The 27374-nt window shown below is 38.2% G+C and overlaps 1 protein-coding gene and 1 long non-coding RNA gene across 4 annotated transcripts in view; both read left to right on the top strand.

The window, feature by feature from the left end:
* Positions 1–27374, top strand: part of SLC25A13 (solute carrier family 25 member 13) — a 102237-nt gene that overhangs the window by 73354 nt on the left and 1509 nt on the right. For all 3 annotated transcript variants that reach the window (XM_027639375.1, XM_027639374.1, XM_027639373.1), the window contains 5 exons: positions 276–356; positions 11861–12001; positions 22607–22745; positions 26460–26618; positions 26697–26787. In XM_027639375.1, the coding sequence (XP_027495176.1) occupies positions 276–356; positions 11861–12001; positions 22607–22745; positions 26460–26618; positions 26697–26787 (611 nt within the window). The remainder of the gene's footprint in view (positions 1–275; positions 357–11860; positions 12002–22606; positions 22746–26459; positions 26619–26696; positions 26788–27374) is intronic.
* On the top strand, positions 22758–25622 carry LOC113945324. The gene is made up of 2 exons (XR_003527045.1): positions 22758–25102; positions 25217–25622. It is a non-coding gene; the product is annotated as an uncharacterized LOC113945324 (long non-coding RNA).

Here is a 27374-nt window from a genome sequence, read left to right as displayed (position 1 = left end):
AAAATATTAAATTATTTTATATTTTTCAGATTTTTAATTTAATTAGTGATTTATATTTTTTCAATAATAAATATTTGAATTATGCTTCAAATTTTTGTTAGAAAGAAAATCATAGCTTTAGAATATTTAATATAAAATCTAAGATTTGTTTGATACCTAGTAGCTTGGTAACTTCATGGATGTATTTGCATTTTCAATTGCATGGAATTTGCAACTGATGAATGTTTTCTCTGACCTTTTAATTTATTGACTTTCATAAATGTTTGTTTTTTAAGGTTAATGATTTTGTGAGAGATAAGTTTATGAGTAAAGATGGCTCTGTCCCACTGGCTGCAGAAATTCTTGCTGGTGGCTGTGTAAGTATCTTTGATTTCCTTCATATGAGAGTCATGAAAATGCAGTGTGGAAGATGAACTATGTGGACTAAGGCTTCTGTTTAACCACAGATCCGGTTCAAGAGCAGACTCTACTAGAGCATCTCAGTTCTTTCCTAGATAGGCCAGCCATTCTTGATGAAAGGGTAAATGTTTCTGTGCATCATGCCTTTTAACTGTGCTCTATAATTCTCACAGCTTAGAGTTTGTTTCCTTAATAAAGAATGTGTCTTTATTCATGTTGGCTGTAGCTTATGGCCTAAAGAGGATTCATGCTAACCTTTCCAGAAGTTAATAATTAGTTACTACTTTGTGGCACCCACTCTGCCATGTAACTTCTTTCCTGATGTGTTATTGCACCCACTAATTTTCACTTTTTACAGTGATACTTGCTTTTTGAAATGGCAAAAACTACTCATGCTTCTTTGAGTTCATAGCAGACGTAGGCTGTGTAATGTTAACTCAGTGCATAATGCATTCCTGAAAGTAGGTTGTATTTAAAACCCACTAAGTTTTTAAGAGTGTTTTGCTTTTACAAAGTAGTATCTTAATGAACAACTGGCATATTACTGAGTAAATGATAATTCTTCATGATTTAGTCTAGTTCTGTCTGTTCATATATATTACTGCTTACTTTATCTGGTGTATTGATTTGTTCAAGCAAATGTAAATAGTTAGGTAGAATGAATAGTTGTTCAAAGAACAGTGCATTCTACAGATAAAGCACACTGTTTATTTAAACCAGCTTTGATCACTGGGGCAGAGCAATGTCGGTATATTTTCAGTCTGTCTTTGTTGCTGCTGTCATAAGACGGATGAGGTCACATTTTCAAGCAGCTTCTACCTGTGTCGAAAACTACAGTGAGCAGCAACTTAAAAACAAATGCTTGTGTCTTAACCTCAGTAGGTGCAGAGATCTGTGCTGTATGTGCTTGCAGAAAGTGAACTACGATTATCTGAGCCTCAGGGTGCAGTGGCTCAGTTGCATTACAGGCTGAGAAGCCCTGGCTTTCTGTAATTCTCAGGAGATGGGGCAGGATTTGGCTGCTGTCTCACTGCTCCTTCTGTTTGATCACTGACCTGTTGTAGACTGCCAGGTAGGATCCCCTTGTTCTGTAACTTTAGGAGCACTCAGGGGAGAAAAAAAGAAGGGGAGGGAGAGAAGAATGTGGGTCTCTAAAGCCCTAAATGAAAAGCATGCTGTAAATGAAGGAAAAATGCAATAAAGTGCTTGCAGAGTAAAAAGTATTTGCCCCTTACACTAATAAAAAGTCTCATGAATGTAGCAGCCACAGAGAATTCAGCAAAATTTTCATTTAAAATGTCATTTGACCTAGAGTTTTTATTTTACAGACTACTGTGAATTTTTTAATGCAGTACAAGAAGCACTCTTTATAGAGACCTGTCATTCATAAGAGTGCTGCAGCAAGCTTTTTGCCAGTAGTTCACTGTAAACTAAGGATCTGCTTAAAGAGATAGGTGGTTTGAGATGTATTTTAAATGTGCTGTAAATGTTGGCTTGTCCTCTTTGATATTAGAAATTAATATTAACAGTGAGATGCTGCATAAAGTTGTAGCAGTAGATGTATGGTGGCAGAGTGCCCTGAGTTTTCTTTTAACTGGAATGTTCCACTTAAGGGCATAGTTTGGTGCCAGGTAGATAGGTTGCAACTTGTTTCTTGTGCAGGTGGTCTTTGGGGATTTTTTTGTAATTTTAAACCCAATTCAGACTAGCAACAGAGACTCTCATTACCAGCAGTGCCTATTTTTTTGGGGGTGAGTTTTTTTTTCATGATGTAAAGATATGTGTAAAATATGAGATGCCCAAGACAGGCTTTTTTCCTCTAGCTTTCACCATTGTATTGGCCTAACTTTTTGCCTTCGTTTAAGTCATCATGAAACCTGTGATTTCACTGTGGAAGCAGCAAGGACACTGTTGAATGCTTTTGAAAATTTTCAGTCTTGGATTTTTACCTAATTTCACAATGTAGTAATCGCTTATGTGGGAGGCAAGAAGACAGGAGTGCATAATGTGTTGGAGTCTAAAATGGGGAAACCAACTAAGATGAATTTTATAAGACACCTGCCCTACCACCTTTCCGCTTTCCACATCTAATTCTCAGCTGGGATTGTGTTACAAACACAGATTTACATTTTCCTTCTTCAGTGCTTCTGTTTCCTTAGAGTGTATTCATTGCTTGTGCAAGAGCTGTGTGCTGCGATGCATTCTAGATTGTAATGTTTTAGATACCAGCCTGTATTCGCCTAAGAAAGGGAGGACAAGCAGATACTTGGATGGTTTGGGTTGTTCAGTAACACAAAGGGCTTTGAAGGGGTCAGTATCACCTGACTAGCTCCACTCTGCTGTTTGCCCAACCATTGCCAGGCGTTGACTTTTAAGTCCCCAAGGAGTTCGCTTTGCATCATAATTACTGAGAATTAGTACACATGGCTGACTTTTGCACTTGTAACTAAAGCTGATTGTTTCATTGAACAAGTCTTTTTCTGTTTTGTAAACTGTTTTCTCTCCTGAAAAAAAAAAAAAAAGAAAGAAAGAAGAAAAGAAGAAAATAGTTCTTTTATTTCATGACCTTGTGGCACTTAATTCAGTTAACAGCCTGTTTCATAGCTTTTTATTATGTGAAGATGAAAGCGATAGTTTGGTTGAGTTTTTTGGGGACCCCCAAGAATATAATTAAAAGTATAACCTTTATACTTGGGGAGGGTTGTTATGTAAATTACTAACTCAAAATTACCATCTCCTTTGTTTGTAAGAAATTTTCCTAGTGACTGTAATATTTGTTACGCATAAAAAGTATATGTAACTTTCATATTTGTGCAATGCCTGGCACCCACCATGAACTCTGGTCTCTGCTGTGCATTTAGGACTCCCATCACTCGTGCAAGTCCTATATAGCCCTTGTCATTATTAGGCTAATAAAAAGCTTCAGTTCCAAGGCACAGTGTAATGATACTGTAGAGCTAGGATCTGCTGAGCATCTAAATCACAAATCTGACTTAACCTTATTGAATGGAAATGTGCACAAATATGCTACGTTTGATTTCTGCTGATGCTGTAACTTACCTTTGGGAGTTCTTTAATAAAAAGATGATCTTGTATAAGCTATAAGTATGACTTGAAATCTCTTTTTTAGAGTGGCAATAATCTTGAAGTTTCTGTAGCTTTCTTTCATGGTCTTTCACTTGATTTTATATTTTAAGTAAAAAATAATTGTAAGTCATACCAAGTTTAGCTGCTTGCTTCTTATAAACTTAATTCACTTAAAGGCTTCTGATAAAAATAACCTGATTTTTTTTATGTAGCTCTGGTCATTATTATTTTTTTTTTTTACTTATATTAACCGACTGAAACCTCTGTCTGTAAAAGTGTCATAAATATTATATTTGGGGTTTTAAGGTATTACCTTTAACACTAACTTTTAGGTAAGACAGTCGTTTTACTTAATACCTTAAATAAAGCATTTCCACATTTAATGAAAAATTTACGTTTGTGTAACTGGGATAGAGATGCAAATATGCAAAATCGTAAAACAGAAAAAATCATAAACCAGAAAAAATACTAAGAAAAACAGAAATATTGTATTAGGATGACTAAAAAGAATTAACTATATAATATATGTTGCCTTGTCTGTATATATTAATACAATTATATAGGTAAATATGAGGCTAAATTTTCAGCAAGAAAAGAGAAATACATTTTGCTTTATTAACCTTTGCTTCTGCTCTCCCTCCTCTTTCCCAGCACACACAGTCTTTTCATTCCCAGCTGCTCAGTGTGTGCTCACTATTAGCCAGCTTAAATCATGTAGCATGGTACAATTACAGATCCCATACAGATCTGCTTTTGTTTAAATTGTCAAGACAATTTTAGATGTATTTCTAGAGACTTTATAGTAATCGTAATAAAGTTAAAACATATTGGACCTGCTTGGACAACCTCAACTCTACTATGGAATATAAAAATTAAATACAGTTAAGATGCAGTGCAAAATCCTGTCCAGAACTAATTTTTATAAAGGAATGTAATGTGAAATTCCAGATAAATTGTGCCAAATAACAGATCCAGTGCAAATAGTTTTATTAAGCTACTTACAATATTTATTTTATGTTTCAGAGAGTAATAAAGATAAGTCCACATCTGAGCTGCATTTTCTCTGTGGCATTGCAATGGAGATAGAAGGTGTATAGACTGCAGTTCCCACACTTAGATCTCTTACTTGCAAAAATTCAGGTATTTGGAAGTTTCAGACTAAAGGAGACTGAAGGTGTCATTCTTGCTTTCATTATTCAGAAACCTAAATCTGATAACATTCTATTATATTGGGCAAGGGAGGCTGAGCTGTGGGTAAAATGAAACTGAGGATTATATTTGCCGGGGAAAAAAATCTCTGCATGTATATCTGAAAAAAAAATAAAAGGCAAACAAGTGCTGTTACACAGAAAAGTTTTGGTCTAGTTTATTGGATAGTTAAGTAATGATGGTCGTCTTGATGATTGCTCATATTAGCTTTGAAAGCAAATGGCATATGTCTCTTGAATGCTTAAAAGATTTATTCTCAGAGGTCTATTCTCCCTGTAGTTAGGGAATGTAATTCCCATTACTTTCAAGTGGAGTTCTACCTGCATGTGTATGCCCAACATTCACATATGGTTTAAGCAAAAGTTCAGAAGCTCCTAAACATACTTTTTTTCCTTGATTAAGTTTAAAACTGTTTTCTTTTTGCATAAAATTTATGTTGTTAAATGAATTAATTAGATTTAAAGTCTATTTAATATAATGAATATAATGTAACATAATATATTATGATTAATTAGGTATTTTTATAGTGTAGTTTTCTTCTCTGAACTACTGTAATTGTAGTTATTTTCAGCATACTGAAAATCCTTTAAACCAAGTGTAAATTTTTGGTACGAAAACCCCAACTAGATCTGGACTTAAATTTCACTTCACATTTGGAAACTCGTATTTCAACACTGCTCTGTTTTAATTGTCTCTGAAAAATTTTCATCTAATTTTAGATTTAAACCTTATGATGAAGTTTGGGAAGGCAACATACAGTAACATGATACCCCTTCCAAGAGGTGTATCAAAGAGTGGGAAAGTTCCTGGTGTAAAAGTTCCTGCTTTTCTGTGACCTCAACCCATATTTCCTTGCAGTTTTCTGAAATTTTCACCCAGTCATACCTGTTTAAATTGGCCTTTCTCAAATCAGCGGTGAATTTTGCAGAACATGATTTCACTCTGTTTTGAATTTTCCTTTTGGATTAGTTAATCTAATTCTAATTCTTTTCCAAAAAGTATTTTTCCATAACAAATTAGGGATGCTTTCTTATTTTGTGTCCCCTCTCCTCTTTCTTTTCACTTCCTTTCTCCCGTGAAAAGAGAGAGAGAGAAAATTTTTCAAACTGTAAAACAAGGAGGGATGCATAGGTTTAGGTTGATATGTTTCTGATTCCAGAACCTAACAATTCTGAAAGCTTAAAAAGCTCATTTTTTTCCAACAAATATATACTTAATATTCATTCAATTTGAAACGTACTCTTTTTTCCTATTATATTAGAAATAATGACTGCAAAATTTTATATGAACATGCATTACAGTTTAAAACATGTATTTGTTTTGACAATTATATTTTATTACACATCCCTTTCTCCTATTACTTCTTCTCTTACTGGCAGTAAAATATTACAGTGTTTACCAGTACAGGTTCAAGAAAAAAAAAAACAAACCAAAAAACAAAGGTTCAAACTCAAATCAGGAATTAAAATCTAGCTTTCTATGAGAAAAAGAAAGATATTTATGATGTCACAGTAATTTATGATGTGACCAAGAAATAATGGGTCATAGTTTTAATACAACTACCATTCCTTAAGACTTGAAAGGTCGGTAAATCATTAAATGATTCTACAACTAGTCAAAACAGACAAGTAGAGCAGACAGAGCCAAATGTTAACGTATTTGACAGGTCTGTAACCTAATTGCTTTTATAATGCCAATCAAGTAGGCTCCACTTTGATTTTTTGGCTAGGCTTCTGAGAACTGAATTACCTATAACATGGAAAATATCAAATCCACAATTTTAATTTTTTTCCCACTGCAGACTTGGTCAGTGCTTATAAACAAACCATTCTCCTGTTTGTTTCTGTTTAGCCAGATCATTAATATTCTATTGTAGGACAGTCTTCACAACTTGTATCAAGTCTTGGAAATCTGTCTGAAGCAATAGCAGGAATGTACTTCTGTTCAGACTAATTACAGGAGAGTAAAATCCCCTCGTCAGCAGTTCAACTGAATTCATCTAATGCTCTTGGGGTCTGTTGCCATACAATATGAAGACTTTTAGAGGTAGTTTGAAGCACTACAGTGGCACTCTCTAAATCTGGCTTCTTAGCCTTGTTCTTTTGTAGAGGTAGTATGTGATTTTGTGGTAAATGATTGAATAGTTCTGTGCCTTAGCTCCCTTTTATTATGCAGTGAGGATGGCAGTTCTTCTGTTCTTGCAACTCTTGAGTACATTTTTTTTTTTATGACAGAGAACAATCTTTATTTTGTGTCTATACTTTAGGAACCTTGATTTTAAATAAGATTAATGGATGATAGGAAGTGCACAGGAAAACAAACTGCATCTGGCAACTGGCAAGGAGTAAGGACTTGGGACAGAGTACAATATTCAGTAGGACTTAATGTGATAAATAGTTGACTAAAAATTTTGGAACTTGCACCTGCTTGTCTTTTTGTGAATTAAACAAGTAACAAGACATTGTAGACAATTTCTTATGCAGAGGTTGATTTTTGATAATTGCATAATATCTTACTAATGTATTTTAATGGTTGCCTTTAATTGCCATAATTGCAATCCCTGGGTGATATTGTTGAGAAATATTAACACTCTAATAGCAGTACTAGTCCTTTCTTCATCTGTGAAACCATAAGAGGGGATATGTGGTAAGTCGGATGGGATGCAGAGGAAAGATCCAGGCTGACCCTAAAGGCTGTTAGCTGAGAGCAGGAAAGGACCTATGATTTGAAGTAGGTAATAAGCTTAATTAGAGGAACAAGAAGATTTGGTGGTCAGTAGCACTGAAAGGAAAAGAATCTAGTACTTTCTTCTGGAATGGAAAGCAGAGAATTTCCATCCTGAATTGCAAGCTGTATTCTCTTCAGAAGGTACACTGAAGCTTTCAAATGGAGATGTGAAAGCCCGAGGAGAGTTGTGTCTGGTGTGCTCATTTCTTATCTAACCTCATAAGGGCACAAAATGCAGTTACATTAAAAAGAACAGGAATTTCTTAGTGTAATGAGGGGAGTGAAAATCTGTTTATTTTCCAATGAGTTTATTGCAGAGTGATTTGAACACATGAAGAAGTAGAAAACATTCTGACTTCTCGAACTGGAGTGTTTTTAAGTGGTTGTTATTAAACTTTTTTTTTATCACTACATAGTGGGTTTTATTTCTCCATGGACAAAAACACCAACCAACCTTCAGCTATTTCTACTTCTCCGTTCTGTTCAGTGAAGCAGGAAAGTAGAAGGAGACATGATAGTGCTGCGTTACTGTACAAGACTATACTGCCATCGAGAGGTGTTGGATGATATCATAGGAATAGCAGAGTTAAAGAACTGCAAAAATGAAAAAAAAAAGCCAGCTTATTTTTAAAAATTCACGTGTGTGAATGCATAGCTAGCTGACTGTGTGTTAAAGCACATTTAAGGACATGCAGATTTCTAGTTATGTGGGTATGAGGAGTTCTTGGATGACAGAGATATTTTCCTTTTATTTTCTTACTTTAAATCAAACAAGACCATAATTACTTGCGATTAGGTCAAATATTAAATTCTTTCAGAATAATATGGACCCTTTGGAGGCCCTTACAGTTAATTGTCTATGCAGTACCTTTAGGTATCTACTCCTCTAAGTAATTAAAAATTGTAGTTTTATGATAATAACTGAAAACTAATAGATTTGCTTTTACAGTCAGATAATTTGTTTCTTTAAAAAATTATTGGAAGGGTCGAGTCGAGGGTATTCAGGTTTATAACTTCAGTACAGAAAAATTGGTGTCACTGGGAATTGTCTATATGAAACAGTTGATGAAGTTGATTTTTCTGACACTTACTGGAGAAATCATTAAGCTTGAGCAACCTGAGCTTAAATAGTGCTTAATCTGGATCAAAAAAAAAAATAAATCAAATTCTGCCCTTTGGGAGCATATTTCAAAATTTTATAATGAAATACACTTTTAAATGCAAAAGTTAGCAAACAAAAGGCCATAGTCTTCAACTTCTGGCCAAACAGAATGAATGAACAGGCTGATACAATGTGCTGATGATGTTTTGTCTGTTTTTTCCATACCAGTTTATACCAGCACCTTGAACAGACTGCAAACAAATAGATTGATGAGATTTCTTTCATTGCATTCACTATGCAAAAACTCAGAAAGAAGACAGAAACCATGTTATTTTGATTCAAACCACTGACTTTGAGATCAGGGTATCTGGAGACTCTTAAAAGCTGTGTGTGTTTGAGCTGGGGGGATGCACACTGGGCATACAATTAACCTCTCTGCCTCAAAATCCCTTCTTGTAAAACCAGAGTCATTGTACTTTCCTTACAGGAGCACGGGGAGGAAATACATTAATATTTATGAGACACTTGCATACTATGATGATGAATAGCACAATAGGAGTTACCAGTACTAGATAAGCAAGAAATCATTTCATTAGAGAGTATAGTAGCCATCTCCGGTTATCTTCCCCCCCCATTTTGAGAGTGAGGAGCTGCAGTTACCAGCACAGATGCTTAAATAACAGAATGATCAAAGCTCCCCACCAGGCGACTGTACTTGTTACCACTGGAACTGCCTCTGCACAGGCTGATAAACCAGGCTTCCTCTCCATCACAAGGCAGGCAGGTGGTAGAAACCCTCCTGTTGAGACCCTCTGTCAGGTATTGTCTGGCTCACCACATTCAGTTATTCACCGTTTGATTTTTGGAGTATATCTTTGATCAAACTCGGAGATTGTTCAGGGAGTTCTGGGCTAGTACCTGGACATTTTGGAAACTTCACTGGAAATGACCAGTGTCTTTCTTCACACTTGCTGTGAGGGCAGCAAAATTAGTCTTTTTAGTACTGCCTGGTGCATGCAGGTCTCAGTGTTTTTAAAAATTCGAATGCTGAGAGCTTGATTGTATGAGGTGGGTAAATAATGACATCCCCGTTTTTATATAGCAGGCTGAAGCAGAGGAAGTCTTGTATGATTTAGCCAGAGCAGCAAACATCTAATGCTGGAAGTGCCAACACAGCCAGGTTGGACATGCAAACATAAACATTTTTATGTGCTAGCACCTGAAGTAATTCCTGTTTGTTTGTATTCAGAATTTATTTGCCTTTATTCTCTTCTAAAATCAGCGATGTGTTTCTATTTTCTTTTTTAAAATATACCATTCACTTATAAACATTTTTATAGATTTTAAAATTGTTCCATATTTTGGTGCATTAATAGTACTACTGCTATTTAATTTTTTTGTAATCTTTTAAATTTTAATATGGTTTTCCCATAGTGAAAATTAAAGGAACAGTTCTCATGGAGTCATGGCCCAATGAACTGCAAGAGTATCATACTGAGGGAAAGTAGTTTTGTTGTGCTAATAGATCACTTGATATGACTTTTCCAGTAGTGTGATTTTAGAGGATGGCTGTGATGTAACAAACTTGCAAATGAACATTATCTCCTGCAGTTGAGATTATCCTTTTTAAGGGGAAAATGAGTATGTTGGCATGTGGGAATGCTTAATATTTGTAATACCTACACCAAAATATTTATTACATAGGAATATGTAATTCACCAGAGAACCTTTCCAAGATTCTTTTTATTTATTTTGAGAATTTGCAAGATGAGTAGACAAGTAAAAGAAACAATTTTGTGTTTTGAATACTTACTTATTTAATATGTTTCAGTTTAAGTGCAAAACTGAAGGCAGCATATGTGCCAAATAATTTATCAGTCTAATTTCTGATGGCAACAAGAATAGCAGTTTTAAATGTACCAGGATTCTGGTTTGGTAAAAGCAGTTAAATTAAATTATACCAATTTGAAAGTCAAAACCAGTTGAGTTACACAAGAGCATGCTTTTTCTGGTCAAAATAGGAAACATTTGGGATATTTTGGGGGTTATGTAAAGACTTTAATTTGTAACCACACTGTGTATGCTCAGTCTAAGTGGTAGACAAGAGTAGTTGTTCGTGTGATTTGCCATTTCTTCAGCACATCATTTAAACCATATTATTGCATTTATTTTTTATTTTGAATGATAGTTAATCTGAGCTACAGTTAATTCTTTTAACATTTGGATAACTTAAAAAAAGATATGCACATGGTGTTTACATACTAGACATGGCCAGATGCAAGTGTTTTTAAATGCAGCTTATTTCATTTTAGTCATTACCTTCTAGAACAGAACACTTGTTTTATGATGGGGAGGGTGAGTTCGTGTGATTTCAGAACATTAAGAAGAGCATAGCTGTCGGGCCACAGAGTTATGAACTTAGCAGAAGTTAGAATGACACTGTTGAACTTGAGCCAGATGGAGTTTGAATGACTATTTTTGAATACACTTAGGTAACCTTCTCGTTACCTTTTTTCTTGTTGGAAATTTTTAGCTCTGGATCTGTCAGTGTAGCAGAAAGGTTGTGCCCTGTGTGACATATTATGAATGAGACAAAGTTTACAAGAGCTAGTGGCGAGTCCAAAATGCTTGCCACTGTTGTTTAAAAACTGACTTTCAAAATTGATCCCAACAAGCGGAGACTGACACATTAAAAACATTTAGCAGTTCTTCATTAATAGAATCCTTCAGTCTGTGGACCTTCTTTTCTTTAATACCTGGTGCATAAATAATGATGCAGAGCTCAAGATTCTTGAATCAAACAGCACTCAAAGGCATTGAAACTGGTAGTTCAGAGGGTATTTTAAAAAAACACTTGCAGTTCTTGTCTTTGGACCACGTGTTCTTTGTTAAAATTGAAAAAGTTTCTGCCAGATTTCTACTCTTCAATAGTATGTATTCACTTTCTATAGACTGGCATGCACATCACAGTTTCTTTATTAGTTACAAATTTTTCCTTTCACTTCATTACTTGTGTTACAGTGTTCTTGGCTTGTCAGTATTGCATAACTTGGTGTTGGTGAATGTATTATTGTCACAAGAATTGAGCTAATGTCCGTCTGGTATACTGCAGTGTCCTGCAGTGGCTGACCTTCTTCCTCTCTCTTTTTCCTGACCACTCAGCTTGTGGGGGAGTAGGTTTCATAGCTTGGGTGCATTAACTAATACTAAAATTCTTGTCTGCTAATAGCTTAACTGACTGCAGCAGAAATGAAAATGTCCTATTTTGAATGTAATGGGACATACACTAAAAACGATGTTGCAGGTTAATGTATTGATTTCTGCTTTTAATTTCAGGCTGGAGGTTCTCAAGTGATCTTTACCAATCCACTGGAAATTGTCAAGATTCGATTGCAGGTGGCTGGAGAAATTACTACTGGTCCACGAGTTAGTGCCCTCAGTGTATTAAGGGACTTAGGTTTCTTTGGTCTCTACAAGGTATGTTTTTAAAAAATTATAAAAAAGCCTGTCTTCCAAATCAATTTATAATTTCATTGTTCTCACAAACTCTCGTAGGTGTTCACAATTTTACTTTTTAAAAAATTCTTTATTATGTGATAACATTTTTTCATTTCTGACTAAGGGAAGAAACTGTGTCACCTTTTTGAGCATGTGGTTCTTGTGAATCTTACTAAAATTTCTTTGCTCACATCAGTGGGTTTAAGGTTTGTTGAGGATTAGTTTGTGATTCCTGATATTCTCTCTGGTGTAAAAATAAGCTTATTTTCATCTGCTACATGATGATACAGAGCTTACAGTTTTGAAACTGTGCTTTTACTCTTCTGTGTTCGATTCAACAACTTTCCCAGATGTCATCGTTCATTTGGTGGTGGGAATTAATTGCAGCACAATAATAGTGAAGAAACACAGACAGTGGGAGCCCAGCATAAAAATAAACTTCTAAAGCAAGCTTCCCCTTGCTTCTTTAGAAGAATATTGCCACAAATAATATAAGGAAAAGCTGCCATTTTGAGTGTATGCTACAAACACTGCAGTTCTGCTTTCTACGTTACTGTCTTCACATAGATACACAAATATATAGAAGTTAGGTTTAATGACAGCAGCAGGATTAAAACCATCTTCTCTTGAATCTAATAGGATATATCCTGCAAATAATTTAAAGGATTAACATACTTTTATGATGCCTTCTACTTTTAGATGAAGAAGACTAGATATGGGTCTTGAATATGAAAGGTCTTGAAGTCCTCTGAGATAGCCGTTACACACAGTACTGAAACAAAAAATGTAATGAATACCATATACTGCAGAGCACCGTGTGGCATTTCTTCAGGTTCTGCAGTCTGTGACTTGAGAGAAAGCTTTCACTCGACCAATTTGTCCCAGTATTGCCAGTGAAGCAGGCAGTATTCCTGTTTCTTATTTACAGCCGTGCAGCCATAAATTGAAGATGCTTCAAAAGACACCAAATGAGCCCCATCCCCCTCCGCCACAATATTTAAATTCCATGTCCTTTTTTAAGCATCCAGTTCTTTTAAATTGTTCTGTTAACATTACAAAGAGGGAGCCTGCCCGGAGAACATGTATGTATGTTTTGACCTGGAGAGAAGTTGCAGGTCTGAATAGGATTTAATGGGGAGTTGTTTTTCCCTTTAAATTGACTTGCTAATTTTTTAGGTGTTTTACTAAAGCTGAGACTATTGTGTAAACTCCTAGTAAATGGCATTATGATGTTGATTAGGTTAACATTTACAACTGAAAACAGGGATATTGTAAAGAGTCTACTTCCATGAGGTACTGGAATGGAGGTCAGCTACTGACTTTTACTTGGACTAGGAAAAATAAAACATAAAATGGGAAAGAGTGATGAACTAGTTTACTAAATTAGCATTTTTTTTTTCCCCCCTGAATATTGCTCTTGGTGGTTGAGCAGAATTTGCTACATTTTTCAGTAGCATTAATGTCATGGGTCATATCGTGACTTATTTCTGATTTCTAAAGGAGATATTAGTCAGGAATACACATGAACAGGAGCTGGTTGCAGCACTATGTTGCACTGAAACAGACATTTATTTAATCACAAGACACACAGCTTCATTGGTTCATTTATTAAGTCCATTTACCTCCACAAAAAAAAACACAGAAGGATTTGGTTTTGGTTTTGCTCATCTGTGGTCTCTGTTTCTGTCTTTCTCAAGCCCTCCTGAAGCTTATGTCCTTTTGTATGTCCAGTTTGGATTCATTGCCTAGAGTGATTTGACAAAACTAGAGAATTTAACCTCACAATGACAGTCATCCACCCAACAGAGCACAGGCCACGCCAGAAGGCTTGTGTCCAAATGCACCCTCAGTCGCAACTAGGTCTGTAACTAGGCAAGTTTCTGCTGTTGTCCACCAAACACATGGCACTGCAGCCAAAAGGCACTCCTATCTGCCCCCTCTTCTGTAAGCCAGTGAGAGTGCTTGTGCACCCACGTAATGATCTGGAACAAGAAAGTCATTAAAACTGAAGCCTCTTCCTCCTTAAGGCTTGGTTTGTTTCAAACTCAGACCAGATCACTCAGTAGCTTCTCGGGATGGTTGTACCCAGTGAAGGGAGGAATGGCTGTGGCACGGGGAGCCCATCAGTCTTTCTCAGAGGAGTTTTATACTGCCTTGAGGTGCTTGTGGAACAGCAGTGTTAGAGACAAAAGCAACCCTTTCCTGAATGCTTATGCTGGAGCTGGCAGTGCTGGTAAGGCCAGGCAGGAATTAATAACTCATTGCATCAGTCACCAGCCCCAGTTAATGCTACTCAGAGACAACAATTGTCCAAAATGAATTTCAGATGAGACTAGATTTGGTAGATGCTGCCGTCTGTGGTGGTGTTCCTAGTAGATTAATTTACTGAGTATAATGACCAAATGGACATGAAATAATAATAAATGTTCTACTGATGGGAACTGTAATATCTTGATACATTTGGAATGCTCATAATGAGTCAAATTAGCTCTATACTACAGAATAGGAATGAGGATTTTGTGTCTGTCTCCATACCTTTCATTTTGTTCACTCTAACATGAACAACTCTTTCATTTTCACCTGAAATCTTTGCTTTAGCTTTTGTCTTTTGTGTCTCAAGACACAAAGTTTGCATCTCAAGCTCCGAATGTACTTACTTTAGTAGATATAGGTAAGACACCATACCTACTGCTGTGGAAGAAGGAGAATAGATACTTGTTTTGGAAAGCAGTTTTATTTGTGAATCTTGGAGTCTCTTTGTTGGCTTAAAGGGCCTTCATGTAAGTATTGCAAGTGTTTAAACACTTGTCTGTCTAAGCCATGATTTAGACTTACTGATTAACTTTCTTTTGCAAGTGTTGAAAGCAAAATTTTTGACTTTTAATTTCAGAAATTTTTGATTGAAAGAAATGAATGTCCTTTTTTTCCCTCCTCTAAGTTTTGTTTACTGCGTTGCAAGGACTGCAGTGAAAATTTTCTTTTCCCTGTTCAGAGATAAATCATCTTGAAAGCTGTTCTTAGCACCACAGATCAATCTGGCATGCTCTGCTTAGTTCATAGGAATCGTTTATGCTGAAATTCAGGTAAAAATCTGTAATAGTCCCATATAGTAATCACTAAGGAAGTATGTACTTTTGTTAATTGTAAGTGCAACTGGAAGATGCTAAGAATTGGTCTTAGCTTCATGAGACAAATTCCTGCATGTCTCGACGAGATCTACTGCTTGTTGTTTGAATTCCTATATTTTATATGTTTTTCTACCTATGAAGCACATCCAGAAGATTTTAAAATAAAATGCCCCCACACCCCTCATATAGATAATTTCAGTGTTCCTGTCTTGCATTAACAGAGAAAACCAAGCCATTGACAAATAAGCTTTATGTCTCATGTCAAAAAATTAACAAAGGAAATGCTATTTAAACCCTTTTTGCACTCAGCTGAGTGAATCTTGTATTGATTATGATAATAATTATCCCAGCATTCTAGTCCAAATGAATAGCCTTTGAGGATCACTGAGAAGCTCAGTTGCATAATTTTGATGCCCCTCTATAAGAGTGAGATTAATATTGTTTTGGGTCATTCATTGGCATGTTAATGTGATGCTTTACTGTGCTAGTGACAGAAGATAGTTCTCAGTAGTACTGTGCTGAGAACTCTACTCTCTGTCTGCTCTACTTGTAGACTTGATGATAGAACAGTTTATGCTGGAAACCAGTTCTGGTGGTCATTGGGGCAACCTGACCTGGTATTTGACTACCTTCATGGTTTAAAACAAACAAAACCAAAAAACCCTCACCCTTTTTCTAATACCTAATTGAATTGGCGATGTTCAAGCATCTGTCCATTGCCTCTGATCCTTCCACCGTGCACCTCCAAGAGAAGTTTTCTTCCCTGCGCCCTCCCTTTAAGTAGCTGAAGCGAACAATAAGGTCTCTCCCCAGCCTGCTCTTCTCAGAGTTGTGCACACTGAGTTCCTCTTCTTATATACAATGGACTACTCGACTGACTTGATGGGACTGCACTGGGCTCACTCCAGTGTGGCAGTTTCTTTCTCATTTGGGAGAGACCACAACTGGACACAGGACTCCAGATGTGGTCCCAGCAGTGTTGAATGGAGGACCATAATCACTTCCCTTGCATTCTTGCTACTACAGCCCAGGGTATTGCTGTCTGATTTTACTGCGGAGGCATCACTGACCCGTACTCAACTTGGCCACCAGTACCCTCCAGACCTTTTCTCCAAAGATGCTTTCTGGCCACTCAGTGCAGCTGCACAGGGCAGTTCCAATCCAGATGCAGGACTTTGCTGATTTGAACTTCATTATGTTCTTTTCAGCTTATCTCCATCCTGTGAACGTGCCTCTAAATAGCAGCCTCGCCCTATAGCATAGTCATTTTCCTGATTCAGCAACATCTGCTAATATGCTGAGAGTGCAGTTCATGTTCACCGGTTTAACTATGGGATACTATGACGGATCACCTCAAAAGCCTTGCTTTTAGTCAAGGTGTACAACATCCATTGCTGTCGCCTTATCCACAGATCTGGCAAACTGGTTGTTCTGCTGTGATTTGGTAAATCCATATTGGTTGTTCCCAATCTCTCTCTTCTCCTTCATATGCTTGGAAATGGCTTCCATAAATTTGCTCCATAACAATACATTTGCTCCATAAACCTCCCAGGAACAAAGGTGTGCCCCAACAGTTTGTAGTTTTCCAGACCTCCCTTCTTACTCTTCTTCAAGATGGGTGTGATGTTTGTCTGTTCTAGTTATCAGGACCCCCTTGACTGACTTGACCTTTTGAAGGTAATAACAACCTGATGAGGTCATCAACCAGCACCACTGGAGGTATCTAATCTGGTCTCAGGATTAGGTATGTGCAGTGGCTCTAGGTGCTCTGTCTGTAGGTAATGCTATACTCTGCAGATTTTCTGGTAAGCTTGTGGAGCTGAAAGGCCTGGGGACAGATTTTACTAATAAAAAGCAAGGCAAAAGTAATTTCTCTGCCTTTTCCATGTACTTTGTCACTAGATTTCTTGCTCCTATTGTACCACAGCCTCACAATTTATTTAGTTTGTCCTTTTGCTTCTGTCCTTTCACTTTTCTGTCTCAATTGCTGCATGCCCAAGCAGTGGTTCTATATATCCTGGGAAGCCCATACCCACCTCTGCTTCCTTTTTATTTTCTGCATCAATCATGAGTTCATTGTGCTGGTCTTCCGACATCATTGCTCAAAACCTTCTACACAGTGGAATGAACCATCCTAGTGCTTTGAGGAGACTGTCCTTGGTGGACCTTTGTAACTCTAGAACTTTTTATTTGGGGGAAAATTTCTATCACAGTGCATAGAGGTCCAGGTCAGATAATTTATCTCTTCTTCTTTTCCTTCCCCATCAAAGAACTAAAGAACAGTAGGTCTGGAAAAACAGAGGGCTCATAATAAGTGCAACAATTTACAGTCAGAGCTTCCTCCCAGACTCACTGTGCCTTCACTGGGTGGTCAGATTCTAGCCACTCTGGAATGATATGCAGCTTAGAAATAAAATGCATGTTAATTCCAGCAATAAAAAGATTGGACACAAACAGGTCGTTAAGATGACTGCTGGGTTGAACCCCTGTAGTTCTTTAAAGGTAGAAAGCAAATATTTTTTTTGCCTTTGTCTAAAATTCTGAACTATATGTATAAATAAGTATTTTAAAACATTGTACTTCTCAAGATCCAGCTCCTGCTTTGGGGAGGCATGTAACAACACTTTTGCAGAAGGAATTTGTTTTCTCTCTTTGTATTCTTTCTGCCAGTAATTGTTCTTCTGAAAGCACCAGGGCATGGAAGCTTGTAACTAGTAAATTCTTTAGCTTCAGATGTTCTCTAGATGACAGCCGTTCTTAAAAATATAGAGACAACATAGTAAGGGAAAATAGCATTTAATCTAATGCAAAACGTCATTTGTGTTGGCAGAAATAGGAAAGGATACATTTCTGGTTTTCAATATTTTTAATAGATTTTAGTTAATTTCTGGTCACAGTTGAATATTGAAGTCATCGTCCAAGATTAGCTAATACATTTTCTGTCTTCTGCCTGTTTTAATGCATTAACATGCATATAGTCCTGTAAAGTCAGTTGAATTTATATTCTATTGGTTTTGTAAGACATCTTTAAAGTGTTCATGTAAATAAACACTGTAAGTATACCTGCTTATTTTGAACATCATAGAAATTCATATCTATGTAATATCTGCTATAAAATTTTTAATAAAATGTTATTCTTCTTATAAATAATCATTCTGAATAGCACTTTACAGCATAATAGACAGTACCACTCCATAGTTATACACAACAAAGTTATTCTGGATCCTAGGATGACATTAAACAATATAGTAGTAAATGATTCTTCAAGGAAAGGATATGTTGGTTGTGGTAATGTTTATTTTTAGAAATACTATAAGGTATTAAGCTTGGGTCTGTGCTTTGGCTGATATTGCCAACACGGTTTTCATTTCCAAAACTGATCAGAAATGCTTTCAAAATCTTCTCTTTCTCCCCTCCCCCCACCTCCAAATACTTAAAAAATGAGCTTCTGGTGTGTTGACCTGGAAAGTGTAATCTCAGGTGACAGGATGTGTACCAGGCTCTCATCTGGTTCCTTTGATAACAGCTGAGGTATTTCAAGTTTTGACGTTGAGGGTTTACAGCAGGATGATAAACGTAGGAAAAACAGAGTAATAAAAGTTTTGAGTTACATTCATTTGCATCCACCTTGCCTGTGAACACACACATTTGTGACTGTGTTGTCATATATGAGAACCTGCTTTTCAGAAATTTCCTTTGAAATTAACCAAAAAAATGCTCTTCCAAATAAAAACTGCTATATTTCTTTTCTGCAAACTGAATCAAAATTGCTGATAGAGCATTTGAAAGCAGTGTTTTATTCCTCTAACTTGATGTTCTAAATCAGTTTCTTATTTTGGTTTGTATAAATCTATGTGAATAAAAACCTATGGTAGCTTTTAAGGCAATGTCATTTTACAGTAGAAAAAAAATTGCAGCCCTTGAAAGCAAACACCGGTAAAATTTGACAGACAGTTACAAAACCTGTTGGGTGCTGTTAGGGCTCTGATTCCAAAGGGTTAAGTCTGTAGTAAAACCCAAGAAGAATGCAAAATGATCAAGAAATGACATGCTGCCTATTGTTTGTAGCTATAGGATCAAAATAACAATTATACATGCCAAATAAATTCTAAACCTGTAAAAGAGAAAAAGAGGGGGTGGCTGTAACTACAGGTGCCAGAAGCATTAAATAACCCTCTCAGACAAGGTGCACCACTGTTGTCTTGAATGCTGCTAGGTCCCCCCAGTCTGGCATTTTTCCCCCTGCACTAGACAATGTGCATTCACTGCAGGAGACTAGGCTAAGCCTGCGTCTCCCAGACCTGCCGGCTCCTTCTGCCCAACCCGACACAGAGGTGCCTTTGTCAGTATAATTACCCTCCCCTTGTAGTAGAAATAGTTTGTTTAGAGCCTTATTTGCAGGTAGAGCTGGTATAAGCAGGAATTAGCATGCTAAAGAACCTGCCCCAGCACTGACTTGGGTTTATTTATCAGAATCTTTGACAATCAGGGTTTTTTTTCCTCCGTTGGTTTATTCAGCAAGATACTATCCCAGATTAAGAGCTTTAAGGTTATTAAAGAGATTGAAGATGGGAGCCAACTGGCTCTTGTTCGAGGGAGGCGCATGTCGTGGTGTGTAGGATCTCCCAACAATTTCATGCCTGGCAGGTCTGCACCTTGGCTGCCAGAATAAACTTGGGCGGATGATCCTTACAGCTTTCTGGGGATTGATTAAAACTCCTTTTGGCTTTCAGCATGTTGTCCACATCAAAAAGGTGCAAGAAGTAAAATAAATGTGTCTTTTGCTTTTCAAGATGCTGTGGCCAATCTCCCTAAGCCTTCCTAATTGGCGTAGGCTGGTTGTGGATGATTAACTTGAAGTTAAATGAAGCCTGCTTTTAAATATGCTTTCCCAGACTTTAAACGGGAACGGTGGGGGGAAACTTTAGACTGTTGCAGTGCTGGACTGGATCCAAGCTGCGTTATTATTAAAGTGGATCCAAGTTTTGATCCAGGTTTTGTTTACACTGAGCCAACTAAGTTGATGGACATCCCTCCCTCTATACCTGAATGTATACTGTTAGTAATATTAACAATATGCCACTTCTGCCCCATGAAAGAGAGCTTTTTAATGAAGGGGGAAGAATATTAGCAGCTCAGGTTGAGCTAAGAGTTGCTTGCATTTGGAGTTTACTGATTTTAGTAAGTTATTTTAACCATGTCAAAATATTTCAGAGTATGAAAAAATGCAGAGGAAAAAATGTGCACAATATTTAATGACAACATTGCAAAGCAAATAAAAGTAATGTGCCCTGAGGGCAAAGGCAGTGAGAAGATTTGCTCTGAGGAAAAGCATGCTCTAAAAATAAATCTTTGAAGAAACCATGTCAGACTGTGAATGTTTTGTTAGTGAGTTTCATAATTTTTCTGTGAAGTGAATACAGGGCAGACATTTGATTCTTAAAAAGTGGGAGTTTTTCATACAGAACTTGATAAAACCCTAGTCTTGTCTTTCTATGTGAAGATTAAAGGTAAATTGTTAAACAGGCTTCTGTTGCGCACAAGAGTCCGTAATTCTTGTCTCTGGTGAATACAAAAGATTCACCTTCTCTGTGTCCTCAAGGTAGAGTGTATGGGCTTTGCAGGTAATTTTGAGAGGAGAATCCAGCCCAGCATCACTTTGTTCTGTGGCTGATAACCCCATTCAGTGCGGGCAAACAGCAGAGCAGCTGCAATGGCAGCACTTTTTGAGTTCCTTTCTGGCATTTTCCTTAGTGTCTCTTAGAAAGGCATAACAAGAACCAGTGACTGGCAGCATAAATCAGAGAAAACCCACTGAGTGAGAAGGCAAAGGGTCTGAACAGCAGCAGTCATTAACCTCCAAAGGGAGCGTCAGTGGTCAGTTCTCAGTCTGAAAACATCAAGAAATAAGCTGAGAAAGTGTGGTGGGAACCAGCAGGGGCTGGAGCAGAGCGTGTTGTGCTGAGTCTGTGACACACAAAAAGTCTGACTGTAAGACCTAATGGCCTTTTTAGATAAACCTTTATTTTCTCATAGGCATTCTCTGACTGCAAACTGCACTTATTAGCATCTCCTGAGAACTGACTTACAGGATCTGTCACACATCCTGCTTGCCTCATGGGAAGGCAACTTTACAGTTTTTCTGACACCTTGCAGCTCTTTTGTCTTTGATAGCCAGCATCTAACTTGGATAAGCACTGTATTTTAACTGATATTATAGTACAAGCTAAGCTTACAGATGTGTCCAGGCATATAATTAGATTTAGTTAAATTATGTGGATATTAACATGTGCTCTGGGAAATGTCTGGCACTGAGCCGTGAGCAGGTAGACCTGTGCACAAGAGAAGTACAGTAATAAAAGCACTCCAGGAGGGTTCGTGGATGAACCTCAAGCTGTTTCACCAGGTCTCCACCCTTGCTTCAAAGAGAAGAGGCTTAGGCTCATTCATGAACTATTTCTTTCTCAAGCTTGAAACATTTTACCCATTTTCCCAAGCCACCTCTTGTTTGTGCCTTCCTCCTGGTCTCAGTGCTGGTATGTTCAGGCTCTGGTGTCCTCTAGATCTCCATATTGAGGAAAGGCAGATTGAAATTCAGCCCCTTTTGCTGTTGGAGCATGGATATTGTTTGATATTTTATTTTGGTTGACCTTCCCTAGTGGACTTTTTGCTCTTTTTTTTGATTCCTTGCTAGTACTCCAAAACTTTCCCTGCCTGTTTACCACCCTCTTAGATTGGAAACCAGCTGTATTGCTGGTAGCTTCGTTGGCTGTTTATGCCACAAATTTAACAGTAGGAGATGAAATTTATTGAAACAAACTGTATTCTAGATAACTTGTACTTGAAAATTCACATGTAAATCATACTGTTACTGTTCCGCAAAAGAGGTAGTGTTATGGCCCTACTCTCTTTGTTTGCCTCTTTCCCTTGATATATGTTGCATTATAAATTAAAGTGTCTCTGTAGGTGTATGGACTGGGCACTGTTTTCCCTGAAGTATTTATTTTAAGTGGGAATGGGAGAGGACAGACCTGTCCTGTGGTTCAATCTCCTTCAAACACATCCTGAATTCCCACTACAGGTTCATGCCTACAGTATCAACTGTTTAAAGTGTATCAGAGTTTACTCAAACACCTGACATTTTCTCCTTTACCAGCACATAACTACAGTACCATGGAGTGAGGGAGCATAAGTAGACAAGATACATATAGTGACAGAAATTACTGAACCAAGAAACAACACACAGACACTCTTCTGTGGAGTGAAATACATGGATCTCTCAAAATTTTGAGAGGAGAAATTGCTTTTTCTATAAGCCCTTTGCAGCAAAAAAAACCCATAAAAACAACAAACAACAATAAACCAAAAAAACCCAATATTGCTCTGTTCTCTGATGCTCATAGTTCATGGTGTTAAATTTGCTCATTTTCAAAACTTGTTCTGTTTTTCAACACAGGGTGCTAAGGCATGTTTTTTGCGTGATATCCCCTTCTCTGCCATTTACTTCCCTTGTTATGCTCATTTGAAAGCTTCATTTGCAAGTGAAGATGGGAGGGTTAGCCCTGGAAATCTGCTCTTGGCTGGATCAATAGCTGGTAAGTGCCCAGATTTCTTTTGCATGGCACTGTATTGCACAGGCAGCACAATAGTTATGGCAGTGAGAACAACAACAAAAGATGCTCGAAAGGATTATATACAACAGTACTGTATTTGCAGCTTATGCAGAAACAACAAAGTTACCGTGCTGTAGAGTGAGTTGATGTTAAGTTCCTGTTAAGTTCATGTTAAGTTCCTGCAAGTTCCTGTTTTAGTCATAATGTTCAGGAAGTGAAAGAAAGGGAAAATAAAGTGCTGATATTTTGTTACCATATATCATCATTCCTTGTGAAGTTACTGTGCTGGTTTTGGCTGTGTCTGACTGACTGGTAATGTTTTGTTGAAATGATTTAAAAAGAAAATCATGGCATTCATGAAATTCTTTATGATAAAATGAATCTTGAATTTTGGTATATAGAGTCCAGAAGCCACACTAGCAGTACAACTCTCCAAACACAATGACTAACAGGTGACAAAGTGATGACAGTACTTGCTACCCTCAATGTCCCATGAAGTTATTTGGTTCTTGAGGATTTTACATTTATCTTTTTTTATATCAAAAGAGAAACAAAACAGAAAAGCTTGAAAACATTGCTGGTGTTCAGGTTGCTAATTCCTAGTGTACCAGATATGACAGAGGTGCTGAGTGTGATCTTGAGTACTTGCTTGTTTTAGTCTGCTGCATAACAAAGACAGGAAAACCAAATCATGCTTAAATTCTCACAGATGCATTTAACTTGAGCATGCCAGAGCCTAAGGGAAAAGACAGAGACACACTTTGTAAGCCTCATCTTGCTGCAAAGCTGGTTCCACCACAGCACCCAACTTCTACACCCAAGGGGGACCACCATTTGGTAGCTGCCCCCTGGAGAGGGCAACTTGAGAGACATCCTCCTGCTGTGTCCATGGTTTTTCCCCCAGGAAACAAATGGTCCTGAAAACTTGTGCAACAGGACCTCTGGGTGGGTGTGTAGCAAGCAGGAGGGCTCACATCAGGAGATATTTCCACCATGTTCATTAGAGGCTGGTTGGTCTGTCTGAGCTGCAGCCAAGTTCTTCCTCCAGTGTGGCCCCTGGCAGGCTACTGCAACCCTCCACATGAGAAAAATGATGGAGTGCCATGAATCCAGTACAGAAAGGTGGTTTAGCAATGTTTTCTCATTTGATTTTGAGCTTTCTTCTCCCTGAGAAAACTCTTCTTGTCAAGATTATACACAGGGCCATGTCCCTTGAGGAGGAGGGTCCTTTTGTAGCCAATATCTGGTCTTAGATGATAGCTGAGATCAGTTGGTTTGTCTTGTTGAAGCATGTAGCTCTCTATTCAGTAGTTCATAGTCCAGAGGAACAACCTGGCACTAGCAAAAGCAACTGTGTTCCAATGACTGCTGCTTAAACCCCCTTGTCCTCTCCCCTCCCCCACCCCATTCCAAGGCCAGGCTCCAAGCCCCGTAACACGAGTTTTTACAGCCAGCTTATTTCTCACAACAATTTTTGAACTTCAGATCATATTTGCAGACTTGAAACATAAGATGGCATTTTTAACCTAGTAATTTCTTAGATTTTCCTATTTTTCTCATTCTAACCATTGTCAGGTGATTGCAGACTGAGATAACCATCCCTTTGAAGTTCAGGCACAGAAGCAGTCTTTATTGTTGCCGATATGGCTCACCAATCTAGCTATAATGTGAATTTTATCCAGTGCTTCCTGTGAATCCCATCCTAGGTTAAATCTCATGAGCAAATTATAGTGTTAGAGATACAACGTTCATCGTACTGTTTACAAAACCAAGGAATTTATTTTATTGGGTACAAGTAAAGCCTGGCAGGGGTGCACGTGTCCACTGTTTTGCCACGAGAAAGTCAAGGGGAAGACAAAACTAAAACCCCACCACCTCTGAAACTCTGGCTTCGGTCTCTGGGCTGATGTCTCTGCTGTGGCCAGGGATCTCACCTGGCCATCAGACTTCAGATGTGTGCATGAGCTCTGGCTGCATATTTGAAACTCCCCATTTCCACAGCCCATGGTGCTGGATTATTCAAGCTGGCCATGGTCATATGTGCACCTGTGTCCTTTGCCAGTGGGTGTTGCTTGTGCTGCTTACATTGTCTTCCTTTTCACTGTTGTGGGGTCACAGGCAACATGCATGTCTTCTAGCTTGATCTGCTTCTGGTTTTCACTGTTCACCGGACGTCTCAACCTGTTGTGCCATGGCATTTTCTAATGATTTTAATATCATCTACAGGATCTCTCCTTAATTTGCTCCATCTGCTTATTGCCTCCATGAACTTCCTTCTCCTCCCTTCACTCCTCTTTTTTATTGTCAGCTCCTGCTGTGCTATTTGTCACATTCTGATTGTAAGTTCCTCGTGGCAACAATCTGTAAATTCGATTTGTCTATAAAGTCTTTTGTCCTGTACACGTAGCTTCTAAAAAGGATTTAAAACATCTTTAACTGCAAAATATCCTCAGTAATATAGAGTGTGGAATAAGAAGATGGAAGTCAATGTGTAGTAAGCAGAATTGTTTCTAAGTATGACCTTCAGTTTTCCTTGAAAACACTGGCTGGCTTTTGAAGGACAAAAGTCCGTCTTTAAATTGAAGACTCAAGCAATATCCTGATGTGAGTAAGGCTAAGCAAAGAGGAATTTCAGTGTTTCTGGAGTTCAGAAACCCTGACCAAGTTTTAGCACTTGCCTGCCAGACAGCCCACTGTGCAAGTTCAGCGTATGCATTATTTTGGGGGGTCCAGGAGAGGAGGAGGAGCTCTTCTTTTGGTGATATGCACACATTTAGATCTCTTGGAGCAGTCTGCAGGAAGGGTGCTCTGGAATTTGAAGCCAAACCATGCTGGTTTGGACAAAAGTTGTTACAGAATTATTAAGCCTGAAAAAAAAAAAAATAAGGAAAGGAGATTTATACATCTAGCCAAGTTGGTTTGGAACAGATGCAGAATGGAAAAGTAATAAAACCATAAGAGACAGTGTCTTCTGGGTACAGTCTCAGTGCTTTTCTTTGGTTTTGTTTTTTTTTTCAATTCCAAACATGGGCAGCCCCAGTTTGGATAGGAATGATTTTAGAAATACCACCCATTGATAATTTGGTACTTTTTGCTTTCAGTTGATTACCTGCCAGGGTAAATTTAAATCTTTCTCCAAATATTCTGATGAGGATGTCAGCCGTGGCTTTGCAGCTGAGCAGTCTGCCATTCCTGATGAGAAGAATGACTCTTTTTGTAAGCCTTAGCTCCCATGCCTTGCTGAGCATGCATGGCATTATCTGGTTCTCGGTGACATTGCTGCATGAGGTGTGTTTTTTTGTGTGTGTGTGTGTGTGTGTGTGTACAGGCTGTTCTAGCACAGTGTACAACCAGGATGCCAGGTACCATAGAGAGGCATGAAAAGGAAAGGGTAAACCTTACCTCCAAAAACTTTGTTCTTACTAACGGTACCAGTTTAGCACTGAAAACTCCAGTCCATGCCTCCCAGCTTGGCAGGAAGCATATGATATTGTTGTTCCTCAGGGAAAAGCTCTCTCTGGGTGAGGCCATGTCCACAACAACCACCTCTTTTTGCTTCCCAGCTTCTGCTTAAATCAAATGTGACTGGATTCTCCTGGTGTAAAGAGGAAAGGCCCGCTTACCCCCGGGTAATTGAGGTGTGTATCACGTGTGACAAGCCAGAGGTATCCACCTGATGATTTCTGTGTTGTGCAGGTATGCCTGCAGCCTCTTTGGTCACCCCTGCAGATGTGATCAAAACAAGGCTACAGGTGGCAGCCCGGGCAGGACAGACCACCTACAGCGGCGTCGTAGACTGCTTTGCCAAGATCCTGCGAGAGGAAGGTCCAAAGGCTCTGTGGAAAGGAGCAGGAGGTGTGTAAAAGAGCTTGGATTGCCAAGTGATTTCTAGTTGTCTTTTGTCACTTAGGAGCTCTTTTCTTTTCTTTCAAGCTCGTGTATTTCGATCTTCTCCTCAGTTTGGTGTAACTCTGGTGACTTACGAGCTACTGCAGAGATGGTTGTATGTGGACTTTGGAGGAGTGTAAGTATTGCCTGAATCTACCAGGGACCCTGAAGCTACACTTGGTTCTGTTTGGGTCTTGGTGCTCCTCAACATGTCAGGGTCTTGCTAGGACATGTTGCAAAGGCTTTGTAGATATTACTTAAACCACACTACACTGATGGAGGTTGGGATGATATTCCAGCACCTGTTTCATAGCAAGGTATTACCACATTTTTTATCACCATTTCAAGCTGAGGACCTATGTTAGTGTAAACAGAGACAGTGAGAGGCCAAATAATGGGCTGAGGATGTAACTGCAGGGGAAATGTGATACCTCCCAAGTCAGGATACGCTCTGCATTAATCCTCATTATTTGGTGGAGGAGCTGTACCCCTGCACCTGATCAGCTGTACCTGATTAGACAGGGCATTTGACATCCAAAAAAGTCTATAGTTGTCACCATGTGCAAAACCTGTTGTTGGGGCTTCAGCTCTGCCTCCTGCCTTTGTTAACGATACAGGGGATGTGCATATTGCTGTTTAATTTGATCCCAGGAGCAGCTGCAGACTGTTTATGGATCTTTGGGGACAGCAGTTTGAAAGCCACAACAAAAATTACTTAAATAC

This window comes from Corapipo altera, unplaced genomic scaffold (assembly GCF_003945725.1).
Source record: "Corapipo altera isolate COAL_440 unplaced genomic scaffold, ASM394572v1 44, whole genome shotgun sequence".
In the NCBI taxonomy this organism is placed as follows: domain Eukaryota; kingdom Metazoa; phylum Chordata; class Aves; order Passeriformes; family Pipridae; genus Corapipo; species Corapipo altera.
This window is presented reverse-complemented; position numbering and strand designations above follow the sequence as displayed.